The 23,116-nt window shown below is 56.3% G+C and overlaps 1 protein-coding gene across 1 annotated transcript in view; it reads right to left on the bottom strand.

Annotated features, from left to right (window-relative positions):
- Window positions 1–465: 465 nt before the first annotated feature.
- Window positions 466–23,116, bottom strand: part of ITGB3 (integrin subunit beta 3) — a gene marked incomplete at its 3' end in the record, with an annotated part of 31,413 nt that continues 8,762 nt past the window's right edge. The window contains 10 exon segments of the mRNA XM_034756056.1: window positions 466–688; window positions 3,253–3,682; window positions 4,211–4,345; window positions 5,080–5,169; window positions 5,724–5,819; window positions 6,289–6,450; window positions 6,946–7,108; window positions 9,609–9,861; window positions 13,431–13,623; window positions 20,442–20,524. Coding sequence (XP_034611947.1) covers window positions 466–688; window positions 3,253–3,682; window positions 4,211–4,345; window positions 5,080–5,169; window positions 5,724–5,819; window positions 6,289–6,450; window positions 6,946–7,108; window positions 9,609–9,861; window positions 13,431–13,623; window positions 20,442–20,524 — 1,828 coding nt within the window.

The following is a 23,116-nucleotide window of genomic DNA, read 5'->3' as shown; positions in this document are numbered from 1 at the left end:
CCCCAACTGCTTCACATTGTTCCCCTATCCTATGTCCCTGCTTCCCAGCACCTCCATTCCCAGTGGGGATCCCCTGTGCTCCCCGATGGGGCCTGGCCCCTGACACAGCCACTGGTCTCGACCCTGCCTCCTGCCAAGCCCCTGGGTGCGTGGGAGGCTTCCGCCAGGGAGGGGGACCCTGATTCTGACCCTCCCACGCAGGAGCGACCCTTTGCCCTGCATCCACCCTGATTTCACGCTGGAAGATCGGCTGCCTCTTGGCATCAGGGTCTCGCAAACCTGCCCCCCAACGCCCCCCTGATTGCAGTCACAGTATCCCACAACATCTAGAGCTCAGTGCAGATCCTTCCCAATGAGGTGCCAGCCGCACTCATGCACCGAGCCCCTGCCAGCACCACCTGCCGAGATCCCCGCAGCCCGGAACCCAAGAGAGCAGCGCCCGCTCTGCCCCCCAGCCCCACTCACTTCTTGATGGTGCAGGCGTCGGGGCAGGTGGGGCACTTCTCGCAGGTGTCCCCATAGGCGCCGGCCTGGGTGCACTCGCATTTCCCGCACTGGCAGAGCCCGTGCCCGCTGCACACCAGGCCGTTGCCGGACATGCAGGTGTCGGTGCGGGTCGTGCAGTTGCAATAGTCCCCGGTCCAGTCCGAGTCGCACAGGCAGTCCCCGCAGCTGCACTGCCCGTGGCCTGCGGGCGAACGCAAGGGCGTGAGGTGTGAGCCCAGGCCACCCACCTAGGTTTGCCTGGGGCCTTGGGATAGCGAGGGGCTAATCCAGGCTGGGGCAGTTTCTCTTCACCCCGGCCTCGGCTCTGCCAGGACCCATCAGTCCTGACCGCCCCGCATGGCTCTCCCAATGCACCACCATCTTGACCAGCGCCACCCTCTGCTATTCCAGTCCCCACCAGCAGCTTTGCCCCCTTATCCTGGCCTGCAGCCCCGGGGATGGTGGGAGGCCGAGTTTGGGCCACGGGGGTTTTCTCTGTCCGTTTGGAATGAGCCTAGAAAGCGAAAGAGACGCTTGGCTGGAAATCCTGACTCTTGCTCATTTCCTCCCCGACCCCTAAGTCCTAGGGCCTCTCCTTGGGTCGGGCTGCTCCAGAAACAGACCCAAGTTCCTTGAGACCCAGGTTCAAATCCTCTCCGAGCCTGGGGCTGTTTGGCTCGCAGGCCCTAAAGATCCCAGCAAACCTAGCTGGAGTGTTGGACCCACAGCGAAGCCGACCTGGCCCCTGCCCTCATTGGAGCACTGGGGAATTCTGCCGGTCACCGCGGTTGGGAGCGGGACCGCAGCCCCTGGCTTCGGCTTTCCTTGGGAAAACTGTTCGGGGCTCCAGTTCCCGTTCAGCCCCGGGCGCAGCGTCGCTGCTGGAGAGACTGAATGTGTCACTTTTTAGAGAATGGGAAACTAGGGATGAGTCAAAGGAAAAGTGGCCAGACAGGCCTCAGGAGAGCTACGGGTGGGCAGGCCGGGGCTGGATTGTGCGTGTGTGTGGGGTGTGGAGGGGGGGGAGGGGGGCAGTGGTCAGCATCAGGTGGCATTAGTAGAACGATGTGCAGGGACCCCCAGGCTTGAAGAGCAGTGGGTGCAGTGGGTCCGGATGAAGGGAGGATGGTTAAGCTGCGGGTAGTGCAGACGTAGCCCGACAGGTGCCCAGGAGCTGGCATGAGGCATCCGGGAGAAGGACGTTAGTATAAACTTCCCTCTCGCCCCCATTTTAATTTCACAACAGGCACGGAGAGAGTGGGGGAGGTGGAGGAATGTGAGATACGGACCAGCCCCACCCAGGAGCCTTTCAGCTCCGAAGAAAGGTCCGGACGCTGATCTCGTTAACTTCTTGGCCCCTCCTAGAGTGACTCCGGATTGACAGCAGTGTGACTGAGAGCAGGCCCTCTGTAGGCTGCCCCCCCTCCCCCGCCCACTATGGGGCTTTGATGCTGCCACCCTCTCCCCCACAATGACAGATCCCTGTCTGGGTGATAAACCGCCCGCTCACCCCCTTCCCCCCATGGCTTGTTTGTTTGTTGGGTGTCATCAATTTGTCATTGTCCTGATAACCAGCTTGGCCCCGTCTCAGGCCAACATCCGGAGTCACTGCATTGCACAACAGCCAGCGAAGCGTGTGACGAACTGGCCCAGATTACACTGGGGGGGGGTGGGGGAGCCAGTCCTTATCGCTGAGAGACACCGGGACACTAGGAAAAACAGGCCCGCCCCTCCCGCCTCCACTGCTGGGGCAAGCTAAGCATCATAACAACTGCAGATAAGGAGGCCCCAAGGGAGGCAGAAAGCAACAAGGGCGCTGGGTGTGCCAGGGACAGGAGTGCAGTGGGGAATCTGGCCGGGAGGGCTCAGCGAGGTGGGGGGGCAAACACGGGGCTGTGAAGGGGAGCCTGGGAGCAGGCTGCAAAGGCCCGAGGCAGAATCTCTCTCATGCAGGGTTGTTCAGACAAAGACCAGCCCCCAGGGACCTTATGGGAACCCCCAAGGTCTGCGCCCTAGGGCCAGGTGCCTGGCAGGGGGTAAGGCCTCTTGGGGGATTTGGGGGCTTCCCTGAGTGCTGATGGCTGCAGGGTCAAGTGGCTGCCCCCGGGGATGTGATCGGTTTGAACATGCGGATGGAACGGGCCAGGGAACGGCCGGGGGCTCTTTCTGGAGTGAGCGGTGTGTGCATCTCCCGGCGTTCAGGGAGCCTGAGCGGAGGGGAACAGGGCAGGGGCTCCCTGGCCCCCTTTCAGGACATGCTGTTCTGAGTCAGGCCCGCCGCCTGCTCCCGCCGTGAACTCTGCACAGCTTAGCTTGGCTTGGCTGCTTCTGTGAGAAGCGCCGAGGGAGAGAAACAGATGCGGCGTTAACCCAACTGGCTCAAGAAGGGGGAGCATGGCGACGGGGGGACAGCTTGCCCTGTGGCAAGGGTTCTCCTCAGGCATTCCTCATGCCATCTGCTCAGGTTACACCACTGAAATGCAGCCACCTCTGGGGAGGGGACCTGGCACTTGCTACACAGCACGGTACAACAACAAACATCCCGCAGCCAACTACACCGACGGAGGAATTTTAGGCAGCCCGTTTGGAATGACACAAGCTGGAATACAATCAGAGCAAACCCCACTTTTCCTTCGGGGAGCTGCCGTCAGATCTTGGAGGATTCCCGGCATCTTAGACCGAGCACCGGCTCAGTGCTAACCCAGATGGGGAGATCACGGCCTAGGGAACCCCACGCCCCTCCGAACGCCCCTTCGCACCACTCACCCGAGCACATCTCGCCCTTGAAGCGGACGCAGGAGAAGTCGTCGCACTCGCAGTACTTGCCGGTCACCTTGCCGAAGTCACTGGCGTGGCAGACGCACTGGCCGCAGAGGCACTCGCCCCGCTGGCTGCACAGGGGCTGCCCCGTGCCGGGGCTGCAGTTGTCCTGCTGCGCGGGGCTGTACTCCTCCTCGGAGCACTCGCAGCGGGAGCCCAGCCGGCCCGGGGAGCAGCGGCACACGCCGCACTCTAAGGTGCCGTTGCCTTGGTGGCAGACAGGGCTGTTGGACTGAGCGTGCTCCTGGCAGGTGCAGTTGCACTCGAAGTTCACCAGCACCGTCAGGCTGTCCTTGAAACCCACCGGCTTGATGGTGAAGGATTTCTGCTGCTGCTGGGGGCAGCCTCGCACCTTGGCCTCGATGCTGAAGCTCACCTGGGGAGGGAAGCGGCCGGGGTTTGATTCAGGCCGGGCTGCTCCAAGCACAGCTGGGGTCACCTGGCTGCAAGGCCTGAGACCTGGAGCCGTCAACCAGTCCCTTCCAGGCACATTCGACCCGACGCTGCCTGGTGACATGGGGCAGCCAGCCATTCGGAGAGACCCACAGGCTTTATACAGCATCCCCTTTTGTATTTGTCCCAGCCGAGCCCTGCCCCGGAAGACACTACATGCCTGTGACCTTCATAGAATCATAGAATATCGGGGTTGGAAGGGACCGCGGGAGGTATCTAGTTCAACCCCCTGCTCAAAGCAGGACCAATCCCCAGACAGATTTTTACCCCAGATCCCTAAATGGCCTCCTCAAGGATTGAACTCACAACTCTGGGTTTAGGAGGCCAATGCTCAAACCACTGAGCTATCCCTTCTCCCGCAGGGGCCGAGTCTGGGGATGATCCCAGGGTGCTGGGCCGGCTTCTGCAGTGGGATCCCCCTCCCAGCCGGCCGCCAGCTGGCAAGACTCACCGTGTCTCCTATATTGAGGCCCACGCAGGACTTGAGTCCCTGAATGACCTCGTTGTTGAGGCAGGTGGCGTTGAAGGAGAGGGACAGCTCCTCGGGCAGGTCTCGAACCTCCAGCTCCACCTTGGAGCGGATTTTCTGGAGGGAGGGAGGAACAGCGCACGCCCCGCACTTAGGAAAGGGCATCGAGAGGAAGCAGCCGAGCACTGGGAGTGGGGAGCTCGCACCAGTACCCAGCGCAGAGATGCAGGCCTATGGAGACGCAGAGAGGGCCAGCCGGCTCCATCTCTCAGGGGGTCACCAAGCGGCTGTCACATGGTGACAACTTTCCTCAGCTGCCGCCCTGGGCTGGATCGGAACCGGTGACCTGCTAGGGAGAGAGGGAGGCGCTCCTAGAGCTGCGAGCTCAGCGCACGTCCCCGAGGTGCGCTTGGGAAAAGGCTCGCTAGCCAAAGGTCCTTCCTCTGCCGCCGAGGCATCAGCCAGAGGGCCGGCCTGTCTGCTGGGAGGAGGGGAAGAAGCGGCTGCCAAGGGGAAGGGGACAAGGTGGGGAATGGGATGACCTCACTTCCTCTGTGCATCGCTAAGGCAGATGTTCACAGCTGGAACCGGGGAGGCTGCTCAGGGCACAAACAGCTGGCAAGTGTCTCTGGGCTGCTCGGGGCTGGAGCATGGGGGGGGAAGTGCATGTCCCTCTTTAAGGGCTGAGATCCTGCGGAAGCACCCCCCATTTTGCTCTGCTTCCGACATGAGGCTCCTCTCAAGTGAGGAGACCCCGGTAGGAACCCCCCCAAAACTGCTGCATGGAACCGGCCCTGGGAGATGCCCCAGGTTTGCCTCGAGGCCATGGAGTCCCTGCTACTCACGCTCACCCCATAGGACTCCAGAATGAGTTGCAGGACGTTGCTGGAGTCGCTGGACAGGATCCCCACAGTGGTGCCGGGAATCAGCTCGCTGTAGTTCTGGCAAGAAAACACACAGCCAGAGGTTCGGTACCAAGGCCTGGCGCTAAGCTCGGATCGCTAGCTTTATGGAGCGCGGTTGCTCTGTCGGGGCATCAACCCGGCAATTGCCACGTGGCCCAGCGTGTACCGGGGCGGGGGTTAAACCCCTGCGGGGGGAGTGTTTGCAACCACAGGCAGGGTGAGGCCATGGCCAGAGCGCTGGCCTGGGAGCCCGGAGAGCTGGGCTCTGTTCCCGGCTCAGCTGCTATCTTGTTGGGTGACTCTGGTCAGGCCATAAAACCTGAGAGTGGAGAGCTGAGGGTCATTACAGGCCTGGGAGGGGATCGCGAATGGGTTTCTAGCCACCTGGGAGCAGATTGTGGGCAGACGCAGCGTCTCCTTTCATCGGCCCTGGCCCTGGGGGCTGCCTGCGAATGTCTAGAGTGTTGGGGTGGCCCTGGGTGTGCTGAGCTCCTCAGGTGCTGGGGAGTGGAGGGGAGGGAGCTGCCATTGGGGGTGGAGCTTCCTGGGCTCTGGGCGGGGCATCCAGGACGCCAGCGTGGAGCAGTCACCTTATAGAGGCCAACCACGCTCTGCGTCACGGCAAAGATCAAGTTGATGTTTTTCTGGGAGAGTTTCTCAGTCATCAGGCCCAGCGAGGGATAGTCCTGGGGAGAGAAACGAGTGGTCAGGCCTTGGGGGCTGGCGCTTCCGCGGGCGCAGCTGGTGCTGAGACATCGAATACCACCACCGCAGCCCCACTGCACAAAACTTCTCACCAGGCCCTGGCCTGTATTCCCCTCCCCTCCCCGGAGGCTGGAGCTCTGTCTGCCTTCAGCAGCCTGCTGCCGTCCCATGTGGGGTAGGGATGTTCCAATCCCACAGGCTGCTCCCCCGGGACATGGCTGGGGGAGCCCTGCGATCAGCACACATCCTTCCTTTACTGTCTGACATGTACAGAGGTGCACACACATGGCCCATGAACATCCACGTGGGTACACACAACTACACACACCCGCGTTTACACACAGAAGTATGCACACATATGTATCTGCGTGCTCTCGTGCGCAAGCTTCCCGCGTTCCACAGGGACCCGCTTCCCTCCCCCCCGACCCGCAGACAGGGCCCTGCGTTTACCAGCGTGGTGGAGGCCGAGTAGAGATTATCCTCGTCAATGTGGCACTGTCCGTCGTTCGGCTGTACGATCCCAGCCAGCCTCCCGTCCAGAGCGAGGTGGGTCTTGCCGTCTGTCGTGAAGACCAGCAGGTGACTAGCATCGTTCCTCCAGCCGATCTGCTCCTGCAGCAGAACACAGGAGCGGGTTCCCAGCCTTTTCTATACCTTAGCACTGCTGGACACCATAATTACTGTTACTGCCTGAGCTCTGGTACCTGGAGCTCCCAGGGGTGACCAGCACTAGGGGCAAGCCAGCAAGGAAGTATGGGCTACTCCTAAACATGGGATATTATTAAGAAAGGATGCAAATTAATAAAGGGGACACCCTGATGCTTCAGGGCATGAGCAGCCTTGGGGTCAGGAAGAATTTCCCCTGATGGGCAGGTTATTCCATGGTCCATGCTGGGGTTCCATGCCCCTTCCTCTGAAGCATCTGGCACTGGTCCCAGAGACTGTTCTGTTCTGACCCAGCCTGCCAATTCCTATGTTCAGCGTTCAACAGCCTGCACCTCACACCTGCTCTCGCTGCATGTCCCGCTGGCCTCACCGCACTGCGAGATATCCAACCTACCACATCCCGCCTGGTGACCCTTCTCTGCCCCGGGCCAGAGCTCTTACGTCACAGACGGTCGCTTGGATGATGGCATCGAACCCCCCTTCGGGTGCGTCGCGGTTCCGCGAGACACTCTGCTTGCGCACCTCCTCGTTGAAGCGGGTCACCTCGTCCGTGAGCGCCAGGACGTGTTTGTAGCCGAACATGGGCAGGCAAGTTTGGCCGATGCTGCGGGGAAGCAACCGTGGAGAGAAGTACTGTAGCTCCCCAACGCAGAGGAAGGTCAAGACCGTGGACGGCACAGCGCCCCTGCGGCCTAGCCTGCAGCGCGTCTTGCAGTGTCCTTACTGGTATGGGGGTTTTCAACCATTTCTGTATTTCCCCCCCAATTCCATACTGGGACGCCTCCCCTTTGCAATAGGGGAAGAGCAGGGTGTTAGCGACTCCCTCAGGGGACACAGAGCAATCGAGTGTAAGGTGCACGCCGCAAACACAGCGCACGTGTGATAATGTGGGTGGAGAGTGCTTGAAAAGCTGGGCCTGGGCATTTTGGAAAAGTTGGCACACACCATCTGCAAAATTGGCATAAACTCCCCATGGAGTGCATGCAGCTCCCTTTGGGGGAATCGAAAGCACCAGGATCACCACGGCGTAACGTAACGCCAGAAACATGTGCCCGTCCCCATACGTTTTTAAACCCCCATTCGCCGTAACATTTAAAAAACCATAAATCACCGCGCACTTCGTGAAACTAAAACTTCACCTTCTTTTTAAATCTTCTGTCCTTTAAAAAAGAAAATCAGACAAACCTCCCCTCCCCCCCAATGTATTTTTCCAGTAGGAAATTGGAGAAACACTGAATTTCTTATACCGAAGTTACATAACTCTAATAAATAACAACGGCACTTTACTCTTTTTTAGCCAGACTGGCTCACATCCAAAGTCAATCTAGCCCAGCATCTTTGCACCGTGGCCAGTGCCAGATGCTTCAGAAGAAGTGGTCAGAACTGTACAGTAGCAGATGTGGGATAGTCTGCTCCCTACATTAGGTCTCATCTTGGGCCCTAATACAGATTGGCTTCAGCCTTGAAGCACAAGATCTAATATCCCTTCCAAAACATTGGTGGTTGTTAATTATAAACAACTCTGGGTCTTCTTGCTATCCATATGAATGTCCAGTCTCTTGTTCAGTCTTGTTAGGTTCTTGGCCTCCATAACTTCCTGTGGCAGTGAGTTCCACAGTCTAACAACACAGAAGGTGAAAACGTCCTTTTACTCATCTTAAATTTCTCCTCTTCTCATTTGGTTGACTGTCCCCTTGTTCTTGTGTGAATTATATTGTGGTCTTTCTTACTTAGCAGCTCAGCTGCTGTCACTTCTTGAGTCAGCTCCTGCATGCTACTTAAGACAAGAACAGCCTCTCCTCTTGTGGGCTTTAGAGATGGCTTTTCCAAGAAGTCATCATTTAAAAGTGTTCAAAAACTGCTATTCCAAACTGTATCCCGTTGTGCTGCTTAAGCAGTAATAATAATACCTGACTCTTATCTAGTACTTTTCATCAGTAGAACGCCAAGTATTTTACAAAGGAGCTCAGTATTATTGCCCCCTTTTTAGAGATGGGGAAACCGAGGCACAGGGAGGGGAAGGTCACACGGCAGGGCCCAAAATAGAGCCCTGGCTTCCTAAGTGTCCGTGCAGTACTCCATCCGCTAGGCCACTCATCAACACTTCAATAACCCTCTGAGGTCGGCAGTGTGGAAGAACGGATAGCGCACTGGCTCGGGAGTCAGGACTCCGGGATTATGTTCCTAGAGCTGTTAGTGACTCACTGTGTGGGTTTGTATAGTGCCCTGCACAAGAGAGCCCCATCTGGGCTGTGATCTCTAGACGTTACTTGACAAAAACAATACATCTCTGCAGATACTGTTCTACACAATGGCAGTAATGCAGCTTACTCTCGTAAGGTGGCTCGACAATCTATAGGTGAAAAATGATATTCAAGTGTTTTATCCTCCTCCTTTTGCAGATGGGGACATGAGGGCCAGAAAGATGTAGCCTTTTGCCCACGGTCCCACAGAAAGGGAGCAGCAGAACCCAGGAGCTGAGCGGTGCGTCTGGCTGAGTTTTCGGATCAGTGGCAGAACCAAATAAAACGGAAAAAGGGTTTTGGTGAACCAAAAACGTTGACAAAATTTCAGTTCAGCTTGAACGACAAGTTTTGTTTCATTTGTGTGTGTGTGTGTGTGTGTGTGTGTGTGTGTGTTTTTTCTAAATAAAATTGAAATAAAATTCTAAACAAAAAGTGAAAACCTTTAGATTTTTTCAGAATTCACCCCCCCCGCCCCGCCACGACTGAAATAGCTTGCCGAATTTGCCACGAAGTCTTGAAGTATTTCAGTCGACCCCAATCTGCGGTTTTTTGGTGAAAATTTTTTTGCCCAAAAAGCTTCGCCCAGCACTTCCCAGGAGCCCTAGCTCCCTCTCTCCAACTATTAGACACAATGGGCCAGACCCTCAGCAGGTGTGAATCAACGAAGCTCCCTTGATTTACACCAGCTGAAGATCTGGTGGATTGTCTCCCCCTGACATCCTTGTGCCATAAAGCCAATTGGCTTTGTGCACCTACCATCTCAATGCCCCTTGGAAGTCAATGCAAAGGCTCCCATTGACTCCAATGAAGGGTAGCTCAGGCCAGCAGTGTTGCTGCTTCCTCTGGGTTGGGACTTACTCATAGCACGGGTTGTCGATGGCTTCTTGCGGGGAGATGAACATGTATGGCGAGATGGGCTTGTCCACAAAGGCCCCGAAGCCGATCCGCAGATTGCTGGTCAGCTGGTGCATCTCAGTGGCTAGCTTGGTGCCCAAGCTCTGGATATTGGCGAGATCGTCCTTCATGGAATTGGACAGGTCCATCAGGTAGTAGATGTCGACCGGGTAGTCCTCCACCTGGCGCACTTGGACGGAGAAGATCTGGGAGTCATCTGAAAGGGAACACGGCAGCGGGGTTAGGAGCGGGTGTAGATCTCCCACGGATCCCAGTGGGAGGGAAGGAGGTTGAGTTGACCAGGGTGACCCTGCTCACAGACCCAGATGGAAGCTAAGTGTTTGCCTCATTGGACAGGAGTCTTCTTCCCCATGGAGAGTCTTAACCTGCTGTGGTGAGACAGACCAGGGTAAACATAAATGGGGATAAAACTGCAGGGCACAGTGCTTGGGATCAAACAGGAATTAATTCTGGGAAGTCCCATGGCCTGTGTTGTATAGAAAGCCAGGCTAGATTATCATAATCCCGTCTCATAATCTAAAATATATGCTGGTTTTATCCCATATGGGCAGAAGTGCAAGGAGCTTGCATGCCTGGCCTAACGCTCCCACATGGATAATGCAAGAGTGTCCTTAGCTAGGCACGATCAACCTCGAATAATTTGATCCTTGGGCGCTAACATCTATTATGGGCATGAGCAGGGATTGCACTGGGGACGAAAAGCGTGTGCCTCTAACAGCAGTGACAGTTTCTGTCAGGCACGCTATTCTGTATCTGAATGCAAAATGTGTGTCCTCCATGCGGTGTGACTGGCACGCAGGGTGTGTGCAAAGTCACGCTGGGCGGAGGATGCCGTTTGATTTGAGGGCCGGACGGAAGCGTCCCCTGGGCACAGACGGTTGTGGGGGGTGCATTGCACGGGCAGACAGCACACTGCTGGCTTCTATCAGCCCAGAGCCTGTAGGTCCGAGCTGTGACTCGCTCGGATCCTCACTGCCCCAGATAAAGAGCATTAGCCGCTGAATCATTCCAGGGGTACAGGCAGAACGAAGACGCAGCCTCTCTGACTCTGATGGAAACTTTGATGGGGAACTTTCCTCCCAGGAAGCATTCACAAGCCCCCAGGATGAGAGAAAGAACAAACCACACATGACAGACTTAGCCCGTGACTGCGAAGTGCTCAGGTGACTATGACGAGATACGAACCTGCATAGAATAGGCGCAGTCTTTCGCCTTCCTGAGACCTAAACACACTCTGGCTGTACCCCTGCCAGCACTCAGTTCTTGACAGGCTCCTCCCAGCCGGTCAGAACCAGAATCCTGGGCCGTAAGTGAGCAGCCAGGTTCCTCTTTCCCCGCGAAAGGAAAGGAGACACTGTGTGATGTGCCGATGATTTTCAGGCTGGCAGGAGTGGGTCCCGCAGCTCTGTGCCAGGGTATTGTCACGAACCGTTTAACTCCTTCCCTACGGGGCTAGCACTGAGTTGAGCCTTTTGCCCTCAGCTCAGCGCCCCAGGTCACCACGGAGCCGTCAGACTCTCCTCTTCCCAAAGAAATATTCCTTCTCTCCCACCCTCGTGCACTTCCTGGCTTGGTAAAAGACACCCAGAATGCATCGCTCAGCGGCCCCATGGGTGGGCTATCAGAGGTCCGTAAGGTGTTTCCCAAGCACCTTCTCCCCCAAAGCGGTGGGATGGGAGGGGTGCCAGGGCTTTAGGAGGTTCGGGGTTAATTATAACATGGATGAGAACATTCATGTTTGAGGACTCAACTCTTTTTCCAGATACTCAGCCTAAGTCACCTATCTCCTCCCTGCCGAGGTTGCCAATTTTGGTTGGCGGTATTCCTGGAGGTTTCATCAAATGACATACTGTATATACTCATTCATTAGCCCGCTCGTTTATAAGCCGCCCCCCCACCCCAAGATGGTTAGGTAAAAATAGTAAAAACTGTATGACCCTTTCATAAGCCGACCCTATATTTCAGGGGTCGGCTCCTGGCCCGTTAGGGTAGGCCTCTAGCGGGCCTGGACGTTTTGCTTACCTGGCGCGTTCACAGGCATGGAGCTCCTCAGCTCCCAGTGGCCGCAGTTCCCCATTCCCAGCCAACGCCACTTCCCGCAGCTCCCATTGGCTGGGAACGGCGAACCGCGACCACTGGGAGCTGAGGGGCTCCATGCCTGCAGACGCTCCAGTTAAACAAAACGACAATGTATTAGATATTCAATTCAATGATTCCATAGAGTTTAAAATCATCCCATTTTGGTGTAGACCCGTTTATAAGCCGGCCCCCGCTCTTTGATGCATCGCTTTTTTACCAAAAATATTCGGCTTATGCCGAGTATATAAGGTAATCTTTAATTAAAGATTCATCTTTAATTCCTGGAGACTCCCGGACAATCCTGGACGGTTGGCAACCATACTCCCTGCAGATTTTGGTGCAGCAGGTGTAGCTTGCCAGCTCCCCAGGAAATAGGACAGGAGACTACTTGGCTGCCCAGAGAGGACTAGAAAAAGGGAGAGGCGATCTGAGGGGAGTGGGGATAAAATGTGGCTGCCCCCCTGCTGGGAAGGTGGCTCGAGGGAGTCCCAGGGGCTGTGGCAGGGAGCAGATCCAGTATGGAGGCGCCCGGTGAAAACGGAGGTTTCAAAATGCCAATGTGGAGAAGATTCTTAGTCGTGGCTCAGAATCGTCCCCAGGTCCTCGGAGCCCCAGGCCCCACAATAAGCAACACGCACAGACCTCACTGACTCGGCTGCAGTCCAGGGTAAGCAAACCGAGGCCTCCAGATTAGCTGCTCATTAATAAGGGAGGGACCATGGCCCAGTGCACAGGACATGGCCCAATGAGTCAGGAGACCTGGGCTGTGGTCCCAGTTCTTCTGCTGACCTGTCGTATGACCGTGGGCAAGTCCCTTCATGCTGTTTCCCAGGCTGCCTCCGACGCTGTGTATTACGCTGTCTAGCACAAGGGGGCCCCCGACCTCAGCTGAGGTCTGTGTGGTGTGCGTTTGGTTTTGACGGCATTTCACCAGGGCTGTAACGAGCATACTGTGTGTATGTTAGATACAGACCCAGTGTGTATAAAACACAAAACACAGTCCTACATTACCCGGCTCTCCATCACATCAGACGAGGGATAACATCTTCCTAAGCGCCCCATTGAATTAGGAGCCTCCGTCCCATTTTCAAACCCGAATTTCAGTTCAATTGACCCGGGCAAGTCACGTCCCTGCTTTGTGCCTCAGTTTCCCCCTCTGTTAAATGGGGATAATGATACTGACCTCCTTTGTCAAGCGCTTTGAGAGCTGCCGATGAAAAGCACCATACAGGTGCGAGGCATTATTATGATTATTATGCGCCCAAGCACCGAAGTGGCTTTTGAAATTGGGACTTCGGCACCTAGGTCACTGAAGTGCTTTTGAAAATTTTATCCTGTAACTAGTCTGGCATCAAGTCACAGGTCCAATCTTAACAGCTCACCTGGCCAACAGCATATCACCTGGCCTGCAGGGTTAATCCATTGATTAACACTGGGTTCCTGTAACAAAGACACAACCTTCCTGATTGTAAAGCTACAGGATTGAATGTTGCTCTAGGTACGTAACCTACACCACTCGTGGGCTGCTCTGGTCTTCTCTAGGGTGACTGGGTCATGTATGGAGGCTGATGAAGCTGCCAAGAGCATGGACTCTTTTAGCTCAGGCAGTAGAAGCTCATGGTTTGAGAGCTAGAGGTTTCAGGTTCAATCCCCTCAACGCCAACAAGGTTTTTTTTTGGCTCCTACCTGGCCGCAGGTGCAGTTCAATTTTCTGAGGGCTCATCTGGGTAGTGACGGTCTGTCCAGAGCCGGTGTCACTGAGTGGCTTGTCCTCTAGGATTTCCGTGCTGCTGACCGGGTACTCCATGAAATCCTGCATGCACCCATTTTGGAGAAGGTTCTTTTTCAGGTCGCAGCGAGGGGTTCCCAGCGCCAAGTCCTGTGAGCAAGAAGGTGGAGATAGAAGCAAAGTCCCGATGCTGCTGCCTGGGATTAGGCCAGAAATAGGGGCAGCGGAGCAGGTGCTGTTGGGAGCGGGGCTGTGGCTCTGAAACCCCTTAGCACAGAGCTTGGGACGAACCCAGGCTGGATGGATGGCAGGGGCCTCCCCTCATTGAGGATGGGAGGTGAAGAGCCAGTGACAGGCTAGGAGCCTCGGCAATACATAGACCCAGAGGTAACGAACTCCGGCTCAACAAGGCCTGCCAGGGTCACAACGGCCGTCTCTCCGGCCTTCCCATCTCTCGCCCTCCAGCCTGTCCAAAATGCCGCCCTGCCTGCCTCTCTCCCCTTCCTCAGCTCCGTTTTAAATGCTTCCCCCTCTCTTCCAAGGGGCTCTTTTATAAACCTGGCCCTTAGTGAGTGTAACTGTGGCCCTGGCCGGCCCCACAACCGAAAACAGCCTGCTCCGTGCTGGGTGCAAAGGGAGCTGCTTCTTTAGCTCAGGTGGTAAAGGCCAGTGCTTTTTTGCTGCAGAAGATTCCCAGGTTCAAGTCCCACAGCTGCCCATGGGGCATGTAGGTGTGGAAACCTCCAGCTCCCGTGGACTTGGGACAATAGCCTTGAGCTGCTGGCAAATGTTTCCTGAGTGGGGTTGACTCCGCTCTGCCCCTTAGGAATCACCAGAGCAGACCCGCCGGCCATCTAGCTCAGATCCTGTCTCTCTCCGTGGCAGGGGCGGGAAGCCGCGGGGGGCGGCCTGCCGGTTGCCGTGAGGGTGGCAGCATGTCTGCGGGAGGTCCGCCGGTCCCGCGGTTGCGATGGCAATTTGGCGGGGGCGCGGGACCGGCGGACCTTCCGCTGACGTGCCGCCGAAGGCTGCCTGACTGCCGTGCTTGGGGCAGCAAAATACATAGAGCCGCCCCTGCTCACTGGCCAACACCGCCAGCTGCTGAAGAAACTGCGGGAGGCAGTTACGGGCTAACCCACCCTTAGGGAAATTTGTTCCTGATCCCCAGTAATTAGAAGGCCTGGAGCAGGATGGTTTAAAACCCTTGTCACACCAGGGCTAAGCCGGAAGGACCCAGGAGCACTGCTGGCGCAGACCTTTCCCTGCAGACGCTTTGCAAACAGCAGCTAGGTTTGCCAGGAGAGGGCGAGACGCAGCCTAGGCACTGGCAGAAAATGGGGATGGAGCAGCCAAATGGTGTTCAGACCTTCCCAGGCCCCGACTTCCCCGAGTCCTGGGGGCGAAGCCTGGAGCTCTGCCTAAGGGAGGGGTTCCAAAGCTGCAGGGTAGTACCAGCCCCCCTGCTGGAAATTCACCCCGAACAAGCAGCCAGCCGGTCGTGGGATGGCCTGTCACATTGATGAGGTTAATTCCTGGATAAGGAAACCACAGACTTATCTGCCAACTCCAGCCTACCGCAGGCTGCAGTGCTGCGGGGGAACACAGCACCAAAAAAGGAGTGAAAGAACCGAAAACAGCCAGAGCTGAAACAAGGGGACCAGAAACCTAAGTGGCAAAGTCACTGTGTATCTCCAGGCCCCTTGAGAGTTTCTGAGAAACCTGCCTGGCCCTTTCCCCCAGGCCCAGTTACTAATCTGCCGAGGGCTGGCGCTGCCAGCTTCCCTGATGGGGGGTTCTCAGGTAGGCCAATATTGCAATAATTGAACTCTTGATCTCCGCTGTCCTCGAACTGGCCAGAGACAAAGGCCAAGATTTTCAAATGACATTGGCACCTAAATGCCATCAGGGCTCTGTTGTTGTGCTAGGTGCGGTACAACTCCAGAGCGTGGGCTCGTCTACACATGGAAATTAATCCAGAATAAGGGGTGTGTGTGTGGGGGTGACTTTAGAGCAGATTAACTATTCCTGATTAACGCCAGGTGTGGACGCTCTTATTCCAAATTCGCTTTTTAGTCTGCTTCCTGGAGTTAATCCGGAATAGCTATTCTGGAATAACTCCGCATTGAATAAAACCCAAGAGCCAATCCCGGCCACAAAGAATAAACAGGCAAAGGCTGGGAGAGACAGCAAGAGAGAAGTGACTGGCACCAGGTCACACAGCCGGTCTGTAGAGAGACAGGAATAAAACCCAGGTCTCCCAAGTTCCAGTGCAGCACCTCTACTCCCTGGGCAGCACTGCCCCTCTTCCCAAAAGAAGACGTGGGCACCCACCTGCTGAAAATCAGAGCCTCTTTGATCACCGTGATGCACGCAAGCATCCCATTATTCCCTCTGCTTGTATATTACATCCCCCCACCCCTTTGCTTTGTCTAGTTAAACTGTTAGCCACTCTATGAACATAGAGCCAGAAAGCATCAGACCAGGGCCCTGGCCTCAGCTGGGCCCCGGGGCGGTACTGTAAGACAAACAACAACGTATGCAACCACAATGTTCCTGTATCAGGCCTGTGGGTTTATTCACCTGCTGTGCATTGTCTAAGCCCCGGATGGAGAACCCTCTGGGGCAGCTGCTTCTGTGTTGTCTGGACCTTGCCTAGTGCAAAGGAGCCGTGATCTTCAGGTCTCCCTGAGACAGAGATCAGTCACAATCCTCACAGCATCATCCTAAAGCTACTGTGTGTCTCTCGCTCTGCGTCATGGTCACGTTTCCGCTAAGAATCTCCTCTAACCTCCCTCTACCTGGCTTCTTGTTCCACATTTAAAGAAACACGACACATGTCCTCCTAAATCCAAAGTCTCTAGTCCATCTGCGTCTGCACTACGCGGGCCTGATTCAGCACTGGGGGGTTTCGAATGCCGAATCCAAACCTTCCCAGAGCTTGAGGCGTTTAGAGTCAGCTTGTTACAGATTCCAGCTGCGAATTGGGAGCTGAAAGGGCCCAGGAGAAGGGACTATTTTTTTGTTCGGCTCAAATGAGTGGAAGGATACAAATGGCGTTGGGAGGAGGGCCTCGCTGGAAACAACTGCGCTATCTGCCTCGCTTCCCCCCAAGCCGGGCCGATAGCCACGAAATGCAGCAGTAACCAGCTCCCTCCTTTGTGGCCTTCCGTTTCTCAGCTCTCCGCTTGGGCTTCCTGCCGTCAGTCACTGGCCAGATGGCATCCTGGTCTGCTCCATATGAGCTACGACATGGCCAGCCACACCGGATGACGGGGCCTGCTGGGCCTTGATAACTTGTTGCCCGGCAGCGGGCTAGGATTCTATTCCTGGCTTTGCCACCGACTTGCTGCGTGACCACAGGCAAGTCACCCGGCCCCTCCCTGTGCCTCAGTTTCCTCATCTGCAGAACAGGGATAGTATTTACCTACGTCACCGGGTGGCTGAGAGGCCTACTCGCTAACTTTGTACAGTGCTTTTGGCGTGGCCGCCATCTCGGCTGACGGACCGGGGTCCCCAAGAGCTCAACACCGGAGCGGCTACCTCTTGAGCCAAAGGTTGCCTGACTGGGGCTGTCCCAGTCTCTGCTCCCCTGCAGATCGGGGATGGAGGGGGAGAGGTAACACTCACTCCCTGGGATGGATCCTTGCTAAAGGTGTCTGGGTCCCACACTGTGTTCCCCATCCTAGCCTGTCAAAATCGGAGCATGCCACTGGCTAGGGATATTCTGCAGTGACACTAGTGCTGGGCTCTGCCATGCTATGGATAGTTAACAACACTGCTGGCCAGACAACCCCCGCTGGGCCCCCACAATTCCTATGGAGTTCACAGGGAATCACTCAGCACCTGTCAGGATCAGAAGTTTTAGACACGTTGCTCGAGAGGGGGTGCTCTTCCCCGGAGACTGCAAGTTAATGCCAAGCAGCCCTCCAACACCCCCTCCACACGGCTCAGAAGAACCATCAGCGGGTAATTAGCTTTGGCTGCTAATGACCAGGGTCGGTTTTAGACTCATAGACTTTAAGGCCATCTAGTCTGACCCCGTACACATTACAGGCCACAGAACCTCACCCGCCCACTCCTGAAAGAGACCCCTAACCTCTGGCAGTTACCAAAGCTCTCACATAATGATTTAAAGACTTTGAGTTACACAGAAGCCACTGTTTACTCTAGTTTAAACCTGCCAGTGACCCGTGTCCCAGACGAAGGCGAACCGCCCCCCTCCCAGGATCTCTGCTGATCAGACCCAGTGGAAAATTCCTTCCCAATTCCAAGTATGGTGGTCAGCTGGAATCTGAGCACATGGGCAAGATCCCCCAGCCAGACACCTGGGAAAGAATTCTCTATAGTAACTCGGAGCCCTCCCCATCCAGGGTCCTATCACCTGGCCATTGGAGATATTTGCTGCTAGCAGTCGCGGTTTTGAACTGGCAAGCTAGCAAGGGAGAAATCAACATGCCACTGATGGTCCCCTGGGCTACCAAGCCCTCCCATCCCTTAGTCCTAATAACAAGCAGGGCTGCGCAGAACCTTTCTTAGGTCTCTGCAGCCTCTGTAGGTCCGGCTGCCAGCCAACGGCTTGGGCACTTTGCTAATACTTGTGACTAAGTTAGAGACCTGGTGCCAGGGGAAAGCAACTGAATCCAGGCAAGCCGGGCTGCACGGGTTACGCTGTTCCATAGCTGCATAGCCATGGTGACTGGCTGGGACGTCACTGCCTTCCGTAGTGCCCGGCGCTGATTGAAAGCCACGTGTTCCTACGGGCAGGGCCCCGATTTGGGAGCCAGGGGCCTGAAGTGCTAATCCCAGCTCTGCTATTGGGTGCACATGGGCGTATTACTTCCCCTCTCTCTGCTTCAGTTTCCCCAATGAAGAGAATGATTCAGAGCCACCTTCAGGGATGTCTAGGGTGAAGGTACTAAGGACAATGATTTATTATTCATCCACTCACGGATGATGTTCAGACTCCCATGAAAACAGCATCCACTGCTGAGATCTCTGGGATAACATCAATGGATCATTTCCTCAGCTGTAGCAAATACTTAATGCCTCAGAGGCACCCTCCTTCCCTTATAATGCAATGGCGTGCGGGGAGGGAGGTTTCCTCCTGACTCCTGCCAGAGACTATGCCCTGAAGCCTGAGGGTTGGGTCCCCTGGATCACCACATGCAAAAGTTATGAATGGCCATCAAAATCAGCCAGCCCCAGTCTGCGACTCCCTGACCTGCAGCAGCAGATGCCCCAGGCTGGACAGGATGCAATGGAAAGCGGAGTTTCCCTTGATTGTTTCCTCACGTATGTCCCTGCCCTTTTACTGCAGGGCCCGCTCCCTGGTTTTCAGCTGGGTCCCATGGAGGGCCAAGACTGCCCGGAGGGAGGGAGGGAGGCAACATGCGAAATTCTGCAACAACCAGCCGCTGCCTCTGCCCTTAAGGAGACAGTCGCAGAGCTTGGCTCTGCAAACCCTGCTCAGGCAGAGGCGCGCATACTCACGCTGCGCGCAACGAGGCTACTCACTACGCTCTGTACTACTCGGCATGAGTAACGGAGGCAGAACTGGCCTGGTTCGCAGCCAGGCCTGAGTAAGTGTGACTGGGGACCCCTGTTTAGAATGGAAGCGGCTGGAAGGCAAAGAATTGAGGCAGGAAGGAACCAAACCAATAAAGGTGCTGTCCCTTTAAATAAAGTGTGATGAAGGGCTGGGAGGAGGCCTGGGGGGTCGGGGGGAGAATCTCATTTGCTAAATTAAAACAATGTGGCCCAGATGTGGGCAGCCACACAGCGGAGCGGGCTTTGCGCAGCCCAGCGCTCCGGGGGCCGGCTGCTGACAGTCAGACGTCTCTTTCCCTAATTGTCACGTCTCTGTAAACACGGCCCCCGGCTGGCGCAGGGAATATTTCCTTGTTTGGAAATTCTGGCTGGATCCGGGGAAAGAACTCCCAGCCCCCGCTGCACGTCATGCCGCCCCCGCGGCCTGGGAACAGGGGCAGGCAGGGGAAGGGTTGTGCTGGAGGCAGTTCAAAAAGCCCCATTTCGCCGGGCTGGCCCAGAGAGAGCTAGCGCAGTCCTGCCTGGAGGTTTGGCTGTCACACGTGGGGTAATCACAGCAAGCGGCTCCCTGTGCTGAGAACAGACCGGCCTTAGTTATCAGATGGGGACAACTAACAATGGCTCCCTTTCCTAGACAGACAGACACACCCACCCCTCAGTGTCTCCCCCCTCCCCCAAATACACACACAGTCAGACACTCCAGCACACATGGGCTTTGAGACAAATCCTGTCACACGCACACACATGCATTTCAACACACAGCCCTGAGGCCCTGGTCGATGCATAAAATTAGCCTGACCCAGCTGCGGATGCTCAGGGCTGTGAAAAATTTCCCGACTTAACCCCCTGTGGAGATGCGGCTAGATCAACCTCCTAATGACCGCGCCTGGATTAACCACGCGGATGGAAAAACCCCTTTGATAAACCCCAGCCCCCGAGCCCTCCCCCCGCCCCAAGTTTCAGACCCTGGGCTCCAGCCCAAACCGGAACATCTACACTGCTATTTTTAGCCCAGCGGCCTAAGCCCAGCAAGCCCGAGGCAATTGACCCAGGCTCTGAGACTTGGCACCGTGGGCCTGACGCACACCCTAACAGTCGGAGATTGGCTCAAACCCCCAAGCACGATATCCCCGCCAATTTTTTTATCCTCACTCCTGGCTCCTTGACGGGTGACATCGTCAGGTCAGCCACCAGCAGCTCCCATTGGGACACACGTTTAAAAGCATCCAGCACCCAGGGGGCCACGATCTCATTACAAACGATGGTTGAGTTTACACTCCGGACCCAGATGCAACTAACACGAAGCTAAAGGGCTGAATTCATTCACCATTAAGAGCAGGGCTACGGGCAGCAGCCGATATGCAAGGAAAGGCCGGGCAAAGGGATGAACCAGACAGGCTGGCGGCATGTTGTCCCCTTACCTCCTGGAAGCACCATGCACACAACGGGCTCACGGCCAGACACTGCTGGCAGGAATTCACCCCACGAGTGGTACAGATGTTACCTGAAAGAGAGAGACAGACACAGATTAACACCTGCCCCGGCCCGGCCTGAAGCAAAGAGGCTTCTTCCAGACGCAAAGCGGGGTCTCATCGCTCTTTGCTGGTCAGGAAGGCCAGCTAGCGCCCAGCCCTCCTAGCACAAAGAAATGACAAGTCTCTGAAATTCATTGTTATTGTTGGTATGACTGAGAGGCTGCAGCCGAGATCAGGGCCCCAATGTGGGGACAGTCCCTGCCCCAGAGAGCTTCCAGTCTAAATAGACAGAGGGAGGGAGGGAAAGCAGAACCACAGAGAGGGGAAGCGACTTGCCCAGGGCCAGGGGCAGAAGCCAGGTCACCTCGATGCCAGTCTAATACCGTCCCTCCTTGGCCACACTGCCTCTGTCTTCCGTGCCACCCCGCCATGCTCTGATTACGGAGGTGGCCATTTGCCTCTGTGGACGCTCGCACACCAAGCCGATCACACTGACTCTCTCCGATCGCCATGGCGGGTCCCCAGTGAAGAACGAGAAGCTGCCAAGGATTCTAGGACCTGATTTTCAGAAGGGAGCACCTGCCGTTCCCAGTGGCTTCAGTTCGGTGAGACTCACCCACCCTGGCCCTCAGGCCGCCCGCCACACACAGACCAAGCCGAGAGGGGCACTGGCTGGCGGGAGCCCTTGGGTTTGGAGGAACAGCCCAGCAAATGCAGAAAAAGTCCCACTCCTCTGCACTTGGGAAGGTTTGTGCCACCTCTGGTCCTGCGCTTCCATGGTGCACGGGTCCCCTCCAGAAGGCTGCGGAAAGCAGGCCAGGGCAGCGCACAAAAACGTCACGGGAGAACGGAGCAGGGAAACCGGAGAAGAGGCGAGCGAACCGAGCTGGGCTGGCTCGGCCGAGAACTGGAAGAGATGGAGGCAAAGCGAGTGCACCAAGGACGTGAGTTGAGGGGCAAACTCCTACCCGCTGAAGGATCTCTGGGGTTCAGGTGACACCAAAGGCGGTGGGGGGCTCTGTCCTGCAGCGGGCAGGAGGCGGCTTTGGAGAGAGCAGTGAGCTGATGTGGGTGGCTGCCCAAGGAGCAGGTGGGGGAGGACCAGGCGCTGCATCTACACGCTAAGCGGTGTAAAGCGACCTCGTGACGGTGAAGTCAATGGAGCTGTGCTGACAGAACCCAGCTGGGAATCTGGGCTGATATTTACACACACACGTGCAGCAAGAGGAAGAGAAACAGAAAGACGATGACGCCAGGTCTCACTAACTTGAGAGCAGGGATAGAAACCAGCGAACATGAGAAGTCAGGCTTCCCTGCTCTCCTCCCTCCCCCAGTCCCTGCACACTCGACCCCAAAACCGAGTGCAAGTAGAACCGGCTCCTTCCCAGCTGAGCAGAGGGCCTGGCTACGTTCCAAGGAGTTTAATCCTAAGGGGAACGCACTGCACATAACTTCAGGAATTCCTTCCCTGCTCTCAGCTGCTGTCTGTGCAGCTGGGGGCAGGAATTCCTGAGTGCATGGAATATACACAACAATGCACAAAGCCACCTCCGAAGCCAATCCTGGGAACCTAGGAGCGGCCACAGCAGCTTCGAACGCTCTAGTGCGGGATCCTGCCTCCGGCAGGGTACGTCTACACTGCAGAGAAAGGGGAGCCCGTCACTCGGCTTCAATTAGCAGTGTGGACACAGCGACCCGGGTTAGCAGCGCAAGTTACAGCCGCTAGGAGAGCCTGGGGTGGAAGTCGCGCTGCTAACCCAAGTTCGGAGCCGTGTCTTCCCTGTTATTTGAACCCGAGTTAGCTAATCCGGCTTGCGAACACTCCTTTTTTTTGCAGTGTAGACGCACCTTCCGTGACCCGAAGAGAAGGAGGACAAATCCACCTGAGGCCCAGGTGTTGTCTGTCGAGTGGGGACATTAAAGTTTCGAGAGAGCTTTTCTCCCCTGCTCAGCCGCAGACTTGGCCTGCTCTGGTGTAGCTAGCACAGACACCCACTGCCATTTGAACGGGCGCTTCCCGGCCCACTTTCAAGCCTTCCGAGCTCCCCATTCACCAGGAAACCTGCCCACTGCTGACAACAGGGTGCGGCTGAATGGCTCAGCGAGGGAGCTCCAAGCATAGACAGGCCCAAGCCATACTCATCACCAGGCCAGGAGCCGGAGCAGAGCCTTGTGCTGAGTTGAAAGCTGCTCGGCCCTGTCTACACTAGGGAGACGTTGCAAACATCTTGAGGGGGATTTGGCTCTCTGAGCGTTAGCCATGCTGGGAGTTCCTGCAGGGACTGGCTGTCACCAGCTGTTCGGGCACTGTGCCGATCAGACCTGCTCGCATCAGGGTTAGAGGACATGGGGCTTAAAATGCTGGCCGCAGCCTCTGTACACTAGGGCCCCCAGCAGTGGAGCTGGGTACACGTTAGCAGCAGTAGGAAACTTTTGCAAAATTCCCCTGGGGTCAGCAGGACCCTGCGGTTGAGGCCTGTCGGCATCAGCCCAGCTGCAATGTGACCAACAACGGTTGTTATCAGCGGGAATGTTTGCTAGTGCAGACACAGCCAGTGCGTGTAACTCACTGCTCCAGAGCACCTATTGCAACATCGCGGGGGGGGGGGGGGGGGGGGGCG

Source organism: Trachemys scripta, chromosome 23 (genome assembly GCF_013100865.1).
Source record: "Trachemys scripta elegans isolate TJP31775 chromosome 23, CAS_Tse_1.0, whole genome shotgun sequence".
In the NCBI taxonomy this organism is placed as follows: Eukaryota; Metazoa; Chordata; order Testudines; family Emydidae; genus Trachemys; species Trachemys scripta.
The sequence above is the reverse complement of the archived record's forward strand: the minus strand, read 5'-3'. Positions and strand labels throughout refer to the sequence as shown.